The sequence below is a fragment of the Elephantulus edwardii genome, unplaced genomic scaffold, assembly GCF_000299155.1.
Source record: "Elephantulus edwardii isolate Elephantulus edwardi_28Jun2011 unplaced genomic scaffold, EleEdw1.0 scaffold00126, whole genome shotgun sequence".
NCBI lineage: Eukaryota > Metazoa > Chordata > Mammalia > Macroscelidea > Macroscelididae > Elephantulus > Elephantulus edwardii.
Genome location: NW_006399876.1, coordinates 4,740,517 through 4,749,126, shown reverse-complemented (window position 1 = coordinate 4,749,126; position 8,610 = coordinate 4,740,517). Strand labels below are relative to the sequence as shown.

The following is an 8,610-nucleotide window of genomic DNA, read 5'->3' as shown; positions in this document are numbered from 1 at the left end:
GTGTGGGCTGTCCACCCGTCACAGCCCCCCGAGTACATAGAGATGAGTGAGTGAGCAGGGCCCCTCACGGAGGGCCTGCCAGGTGTGGGCTGTCCCCCTGTCACAGCCCCCCGAGTACATAGAGATGAGTGAGTGAGCGGGCTCCTCACAGAGGGAGGGTCTACTGGGCATGGGCTGCCCACCCATCACAAGCCCCTGCACCCCCATGCCATGCCCTGGCCTGCAGGCCTCACCGCCGAGTACACGAGATGAGTGAGCTAGCAGGGTCCCTTCCAGAGGGCCTGCCAGATGCAGGCTGCCCACCTGTCACAGCCCCCTGTGCCCTCCCCATGCCCTGGCCTGCAGACCCTAGTGGTGCACTGTTGCTACTCAACCACTTATCTAAAGGTATGCAGTTCAGACCCACCCCCTAGTTGGTACTGTGTACCGTAAAGTCAGAACCAACTCATAGCCAACCCTCCAGCAGGTTTTCAGAGGCCGTCAGCTGCAGGGGAGGAGACTGCCCATCCTGCTCCCATGTCCCAGTGCCCATTGGATGTGTCCTGAGCAGAGGGTTCTCCCTGGCCTCCCCTCCACCACAGTCCTGCCTCAGCTCATGACCTGTGCACAGAGGACTGCCCTGTAGTTTCCAACACTGGGCTCTTCACAGACACAGATAACCCCATCTTTCTCCCATGGTCAGGCTGGATGATTCGAACTGCCCACCTCTATGGTTAATAATCAAGTCCTTTATCCACTGGGCCACCAGGGCTTCTGCATGCCTCTCAGAAACCCAAACATCAAGCTGACTGTCTGGTCAGGTTAGACGCCTCGTGTCCCAGGAGGACAGACTGCAGCTGCCCCGTAGGGTTTCCGAGGCTGTAAATCTTTGCAGAATCAGGAGGTAAAGACTTTCTCCTGTGGAGTAGCTCATGGGTTTAAACTGCTAATCTTGGATTTATCAGCCCAGTTCTTAAACCCCTGTGCCACCAGGCTCGTTAGACATGCAGTAAGCACTCAATGAATGTTGAATGAATGGGCAAACATAGGAAACCCTGTAGTGGGATCCCAGAGGCTGCACCCTCAGCCCCTCGTTGGCTGGGACCTGCTTGAGACACCAGGCCTGGATCAGATGGACGAGAAGTCCATCTGGAACGCTCCCAGCATTGCCCATCAGAGTCCCCGACTCCCCCACTCACCCCTTCCTGGACCCTGGATGCTCAAGGAGGCAGCACCCATGAGAGGGGAGATCCCTGCAGGAGCCTCAGAGCCAGGGCAGCCCCAGCCCAGGGACAGAAATGCTTACTGTGGGGTGTCCCCAGTGTGGGGCTCTGCCTCCTCCAGATCGGTCAGAAGGAACTGCTGTCCACAGAGCCCACTGGACAGGTGGCATTGATCACCCTCACCCCGACAGTGCCCACCCCACAGAGCCCATGGCCGGTCAGCACCACCCTGACACTGCCCTCCAGCCTCTGGCACAGGCTGACATTTCCTGGGCTTTCTTTTTTACCAAGTGACACCTCACACCTCTGGCTGAGATCCTGCTCACAGGTCCTGAACCTCCTCAGCTCCTCCAGAATGTTCCCCTGACCCCTGTCCAGAGCCCAGCCTGCGGGCAAATCCAAGGCCAGGGAAGCGCCAGGCCAGCTTAGTGACCAGGGGCCTCAGGACAGAGGGGCCAGGGCGGGAGGAGCAGCACCTCCCTGGACGGTGGGTGCTGCCCATTCCCAGCCTGGTGGAAGGGGACGTGCAGGCCTTTGACACAGCAGTGATCCTGGTAGACCAGCAGGTCTCCGTTGGCACGACACCGAGCCCCCTCCAGTCACGGGACCGGCAGGGGCCACAGGTTGTGCCTCGGAGCATGGGGAGCTTCCTCCCGTTACTGCTGGTATTTAATTAGACACAAAACCAGTGAGCACGTCCCCATTGTACAAGCCACGGGGGCAGTTACACATCCACTGCCAGCTGAGAGGTTGGCGGTTCAAGCCCACTCAGAGGCGTGTTTGGAGACAGGCAATGTGCTTCCCAAAGGCCACTGCCCGGAAACGATGCTTTATCCTGCACGGATGGGGTCGCTCTGAGTCGGACTGACTTGATGGCAACGAACCACAGCATTGACCACATGTACAGCGCCTGGTTCAGAGCAGAAGCTTAGCAATTTGCCTACACCTCCCCCCACCACACTGCAGGTCCCCAGGGAGGTGTCCACTCACCCCAGCCTGGCAAGGCTACCCAGGGACAGGCGTCCATTCACCCCTGCCTAGTCTAGGTTCCCAGGGACATGTGTGCATTCACCCCTGCCTGGCGAGGCTGACCAGTGGCCCTGTCTCTCAGTTATCCAGTTCGGCTTTGTCACCCTCTTCGTGGCGTCCTTCCCACTGGCCCCTCTCTTTGCACTGCTGAACAACATCATCGAGATCCGCCTGGACGCCAAGAAGTTCGTCACGGAGCTCCGGAGGCCAGTGGCTGTCAGAGCCAAGGACATCGGTGAGTGATCCCACGCAAGCCGGCCTTGGGGGCCGCAGAGCAAGGAGGCTGTCCCTGTGTGGACACAGAGCCACAGGGAAAGGCATGAGGCTCCTGTTCCCCCTGCTCTCGGAGCTCTGAGGTGACCCGGACGGAACTGTCACAGGAGAACCTCGGGTGGCTCTGGACCACTCACCACCTGCTGCGCTAGCAGCGTCTGGCCTGGGTGAGACGCAGGGACAGTGCTGTGGCGAGGGTCAGGTGTGTCAGAGACAGTGAGGTTGTTCAGGACCGGGCAAGGTTCAGAGCCGCTGTTCACAGGGACATTGTGAGTCACAGTCAACTCGATGGCACACAACAGCCACCATGACATGTGGAGAAGCCCTGATGGTGAGGTGTGTTACCTGCTGAGCATACGGTCATGAGTTCAGAACACCAGGCCCTCAGCTGAATAAAGTGGGCAGCCTCTTTCTGTAGAGACCCAATGGTCAGGGAGGGCACGGGGTCACTGTGAGAGGACCGAGGGTTTGGGTTGATGTTGTAGTCTTCAGTTTGTGGGGGGACTTTGTTTGGGATTTTTCATGGTGGTGAGTGTTTTCCAGAGGAGCTTTGGTGGTGCTGTGATTAAAGGTTCCAGCTTCTAACTAGGAAGTCACAGGTGCAGCCTGCCACCCATTCCCTGGGCCTCGGGGGCCGCCTCGATGGACGTGGGCTTGGTTGGGGTGGGGCTTAGCCATGGCCTGTGGGGGGGTTCTCGGTGCCCACCCTAAATGTCCATGTGGCCCGGCTGTTGGAAGGCGCTTGCCTCTGGAGCAGATCATGTCATCATTTCACGATCACAGTGAAGGAAAGACGAACCCGTTTGACAGGCAAGCGAAGAGCTGGCTAAGTCATTGGAGGTGTTCTGGGAGGGTCAGTACTCAGACATGGGTCTGAGACTTTCCATTTCAAGGCCCTTTGAGGACCTCGTCCACTTGGAGCAGGAGTGAGGGATGGGAGGCAAGTTCTAGGTCAGAAGAAAAAACTCTGGTGGCCAGAGGTGTCAGAAACAGAGCCAGCGTCTTTGTGGAGTAGTGAGCTCCGCGTCACTGGAGGCATTTAAGCAGAGGTCTGGAATCAGCTGGCATGCTGGGAACTGGAGAAAGCAGGGGGCTCCATATCAGAGCTTTGCCTTGAAGATGAGATGGGAATTTACAAGAGCACATTCCTCCGTCTCAGAGCAAACACTGAACTCACCACCACAGCGCCTCTGTGATCTTAGCATAAGCAGAGGGGCCCCGCCTGTCATGCAGCCAGAGTGAAGCAGTGAGAGACCATCTGAGCAGGCTTGTGGGGCCCAGACAGAGCGCTGCAGGGGCACAGGGAGTGGCCAGCCACGAGCACCCTCCCCACGTGCCCCCTACCACCCTTGGTGGTAACCCAACTGTCTAGCGGGGCGCTCAGTCCACCCTCACCATCCACCTGATCCAGGTGAGACTGCCATCCTCGCAGTTCCGGCCTGGCTGACTCACAGTGATCCCCCAGCTCCCTTGAAACATCCATGCTGCCCACACCATTGAACTCTGGTGGCCTAGTGGTAAGGAGCTGCACTGCCAACCTAAAGACATGTGGTTCATTCAAATCCACCAGCAGATCCACTGGAAAAAAGACAGGCAGTCTCCTCCTGTGTGATTTACAGCCTCTGAAAACCCGCTGGGGGTCAGTTACAGGCCTGCTGTGACTCAGGTGTCAACAACACTTGAAACATCCTGCCTGGCTGCCCTGTCTCAGGCAGCGGAGCAGGAATCTGGTGTGCTGTAGGCAGGGATCCAAGCAAGGGGACCAGCACCCCATATTTAGACTCTGTGGCTTCCCTGACTGACCTCCTCATTGGGGTCCGGGTAATGAACCCCCCACAGGGCTACCCTCCCTGTTGAGGTCTGGCCAGGCCTGAGAAAAGTGGGTGTGTCTGCAGCCTCCTTGGCTCCATGGGGCTCCAGCTGCCCCGACGGTGGCAGGTGCCCCTGGCGGACGTGTGTCCTCCCTGGTCACTGTGTAGGCGTGTGACTGCAATGTCTGCCTCGGTGCCTTGTTTGCCTGTCAGTCCTGTCAGTGGTCACTTCCTGGTTCCTGCCCGCCAGGGTAAAGGTGCAGTCCGTCCTTTCTCACAGGTTTAAGGACTCATCAACCTTTCGTGAGGAAGCCTTTGTTTTCCTCCATTGATCCAGACTGAGCCACAGCACAGGCACCAGGAAGAGACGGGAGGCCTAAGGGGGCCCCCTGGCCTGCTGCCCACACATTTCAGGATGTCTGGGAGCAGTCCTACCACAGAACACCTTAATAGCCCTTCCAGACCTCCAGGGAGAGCCCCCCTCAGGTCGCAGCAGACACCCCGCTGGACAGGGGGACTGCCTCGGAGCCCAGCTGTGGCCCTCCCTCAGCCTCCTGCCCCTCCTCACTGTCCAGTCTCAGCTGGAGAGCCCTGTATCTGCTTCCAGCCACTGGCCACTGAGAGCAGGCCAGCAGGACACTTTTCCCCAGCATGGCTCCTGGTGTCATAGTGCATAGTGTGTTGCACTGCCAACCGTAAAGTCAGCTGTTCGAATCCACTAGTAACTGCAAAAGAGAAAGATGAGGCCGTCTCTTCTGTAAACTTGCTGGAGGGTCACCGAGTGCCGGAGCCCACCCAGCAGCAGTGGACATTGGGGAGGGGGGAGGGTCTTGCTATGTCTCTGTGATCTGAAGGGAGACGTGGCCAAGTGCTCTGACAGCCGCTTGTGACAGGTGTCAGAAAGGGCAGAGATTCTCCAGGTGCAAGGGACAGACGTGACTGGAGTAAAAGAGCAAAAGTCTGTGTCTTTGCCTCTGAGGGGCATTCTGGTTATGTTTTTCCTGAGACTGGCAAGTTCACGGTCGCCCGTGTTTGCGGGATGAGAGTCCGTCCTGCTGTATCACCACTGTCATCCGTTAGTTCCGGTGGCTGTCCTGACCTCCTGGACACTGGGGTTTGTCCTTGTGTGGCCCCTTCTGAGAACTCTGAGCCATTTCCCTCTCAGACAGGGTTCTGCAGGAGCCACAGCGGCATGAGGGTTAAAACTGCTAACTAAAAGGTCAGGAGTTTGAACCCACGCAGTGACTCCAAGAGGGAGAGCCAAGGTGCTCTGCTCCATCAAGCCTTGAGAGCCTGGGGGGCGTCCACGCTGTCCTTGGGGTCCCTGGGAGTCAAGATCCCCTTGATGGCAGGGAGTTTGGGTTTTTTTCTGCGGACAAGGTTCTTGTCTGGTGGTCTCATACAGCATTGTGTCCCAGCCTGATAGGATGCAGGCAGCATGAGGCCAGGCAGAGGTCAGTGATTCCACATAGAGCCCAGTGTGAACCTTGCAGATGAGGTGCATCCCCTGACCCCTGCTCATCCCCGGCCCAGTGGGGAGGCCCAGGGGAAGTACTTTCTGCCCACCCTGACTCAGGGAACCTGGGATCAGGGGGACAAGTGGCCCCAGGGAGTGGCTCTCACACTCACCTGCCAGCGAGGCTTCCCTGCTGCCCATCAGTCCAGAATCACAGGTGACATCCCCAGGCCATGGCCCAGAGCTGCCTGGTGTCAACGTCACCAAGTCACTCTGACTCAGGATCACTGTGGACAACAAAGGAAACGCTGCCCAGCCTCATGTCACCATCACAATCCTTGGCCTGCTCAGTCCACTGCTTTGTCCACTGTGTGCGCTGAGACTGTCAAGCAGGACGTATCTCCTGGTGCTTTTCTGTGCCCCCCACGGGGTTCCCAGGGGCTCCCCAAGCCTTTCTTCCTAGTGTGCCTTGGCCTAGAAGCTCCACTGAAACCTGAGTGGTCACCATTAGTGACCCTGCTGAAATAGCCTCCACATCAGAGCAGCACATAGGCCACACAGAATGACAAACCAGCAGATGGGTGGTGAATCCCAGCCCTCCAAAGTCCCGTGCCATCGAGTTGGTTCTGACACCCTATAGGGGTCAGCAGGACAGCAGAATTGTTCTGCAGGCTTTCCAAACTACCAATCTTCACACATACTCCCTGCCTCGGCCTTCTCCCATGGAGACACCGGTGGATTCGAACCTTGGGCTTGTTGGTGAGAGCCAAGCATTTCATCACTGCACCAGCAAGGCGCTTTGTCCTAGTCCTAGAACCACTGAGAGATCTAGAAAGCCAAAGACTTGCACACCTGGCCTCCAGTTACTTGTTAAATGGTCTCTGTGGGGTAGACACTGACAAGAGACTTGAAGTATTCACTGAAGAAGATTAGTGACTAGAGCATTCAGTATGGCTTCTTCCTCAGCACGAAGAAAACAAATCCTCACCTCGGGACCAACAGCTAGCATCATGTCAGACAGCGAAAAGATTGATGCTATCAATGATTTCATCTCATTTGGGTCCACAGTCAAATGATACCAACAGTCAAGAAATCAAAAGACATGTTGCATTAGGAAAATCTGCTGTCATGGACCTCTCCAAAATACTAAAGAGCAAAGATGTCAGTTTAAAGACTAAGGTGCACCTGATCCAAGGCTTGGTCTCTTCAGTCTCTTGCTATGCATCTGGAAGTTGGACAAGTCACTGAGGAAGTCCAAGGCAGAATAGACGCCTTTGAGTTGTGTTGGAGAAGAGAACCGAATATCCCTTGGACTGCCAAAAGAATGAACAGAAATGTCTTACAGGAACTGTGGCAGGAGTGCGCCTTAGAGGCTAGGATAGTGAAACTTTGTCTCACATCCTGCTTGGAGAAGTGGAGGGTCAGCGAGATAGAGGAGGACCTCGAGGTGCATTGGTGCATTGGCTGCAGCAGTGAGCGAGGCACCGCCGTGAGCGAGGCACCGCCGTGAGCGAGGCACCGCCGTGAGCGAGGCACCGCCGTGAGCAAGGCACCGCAGAGGCTGTAAGGACGGCAGGAGCAGGTGGGCTTTCTCTCTGCTGTACATGGAGTCGCTTTGAGTCGGAGTGAACTTGAAGACACTTAACAGCTGCATCCTGAATTGGTCCTTTTGTAAAAAATAAAGTTGTAAAATGTAATTAAGAAACCTTTTAACATTTTGCCGTCTTAGCCATTTCACCTGTGATAGTTGAGGGGCATTGATCACACTCAGTGTATTGCCACCATCACCAAACACTCGGCCCCGAAGACCGCCCATCCCAACCAGAAACGGGCCCTCTTCCCAGGGCACAGGCCCTCTGTGCCTCCCGGGACGAGAAGCTGCTCCTGAACCAGCTCGCTCTGCAGGGGGGTCACGCGGAGGTCTCCGTCACCTACGGATGAGCTGGAATTTTCCTTTTACCCTTTTGTTTTGGAGATTGGGAGGTTTTTTAAATTGTAGCAAAAAATGTTTACAGACAAATACTTGCCATCTCATCCACCTTCAGGTGTACACTTCAGCGGCCTGAGCTACACTCACCACCCTTTGTTTGCAGAGTTTTTCCACCCCCCCAAACAGAAGCAGATTGACACGGTGACTGCAGCCGTGGGCTCTAGGCAGAGGTAACGAGGTGGTGCAGGACAGGACGGGGCTCAGATCTGTTGCTCACAGGGTCACTACGAGTCACCTAACTGAACAGGAGCTCGGTGCCTGTCGCCGTACTGACCTGTCTGTGCCTTTTCTAGAAGAGTGGCCCTGGAAGCCAGCTTGATGCAGACAGTCCACGTGGACCCTGCTCAGAGCCCCTGCAGTACAAGTGTCCCCAGGTCCTGAGGATGTCCTCCTTGCTTACAGCTCTGTGGTTAGCGAGGCTCCTCCAGCTGCCCCACCCTCCCGCGGTCTCCTGGCCACACACATACTAGACGTGGCCTCAGAGAACTGAGCCAGGCCTGGGTTGGGACCAACCTAGACCACTACCTTTTTGCTTGAATCCCAGCTGTCATCGAGTTGATCCCAACTCACAGGACTCCACGTGTGCCCCATAGCGTTTTTGTGGCTGAATTTGAGAAATAGATCACCAGACCTTTCTTCCAAGGGTCGGCTAGGTGAATTCAAACGCCTACCTTTCTGTGGAAAGGTGCACCTGATCCAGGCTATAGTCTTTGCAGTTATGTGCAATGCATCAGAGAGTTGGACAGTGACTACGGATGATAGAAACAGAATTGATGCCTTTGAGCTGTGGTGCTGGAGAAGAGTGTTGAATATACCATGGACTGCTAGGAGAACAAACAGGTTTGTCCT

At 56.2% G+C, this 8,610-nt stretch overlaps 1 protein-coding gene across 1 annotated transcript in view; it reads left to right on the top strand.

The window, feature by feature from the left end:
- ANO1 (anoctamin 1, calcium activated chloride channel) overlaps positions 1-8,610 on the top strand; it is a 110,773-nt gene that overhangs the window by 92,548 nt on the left and 9,615 nt on the right. Inside the window, exon 22 of the mRNA XM_006893227.1 lies at positions 2,314-2,466. Coding sequence (XP_006893289.1) covers positions 2,314-2,466 — 153 coding nt within the window. The remainder of the gene's footprint in view (positions 1-2,313; positions 2,467-8,610) is intronic.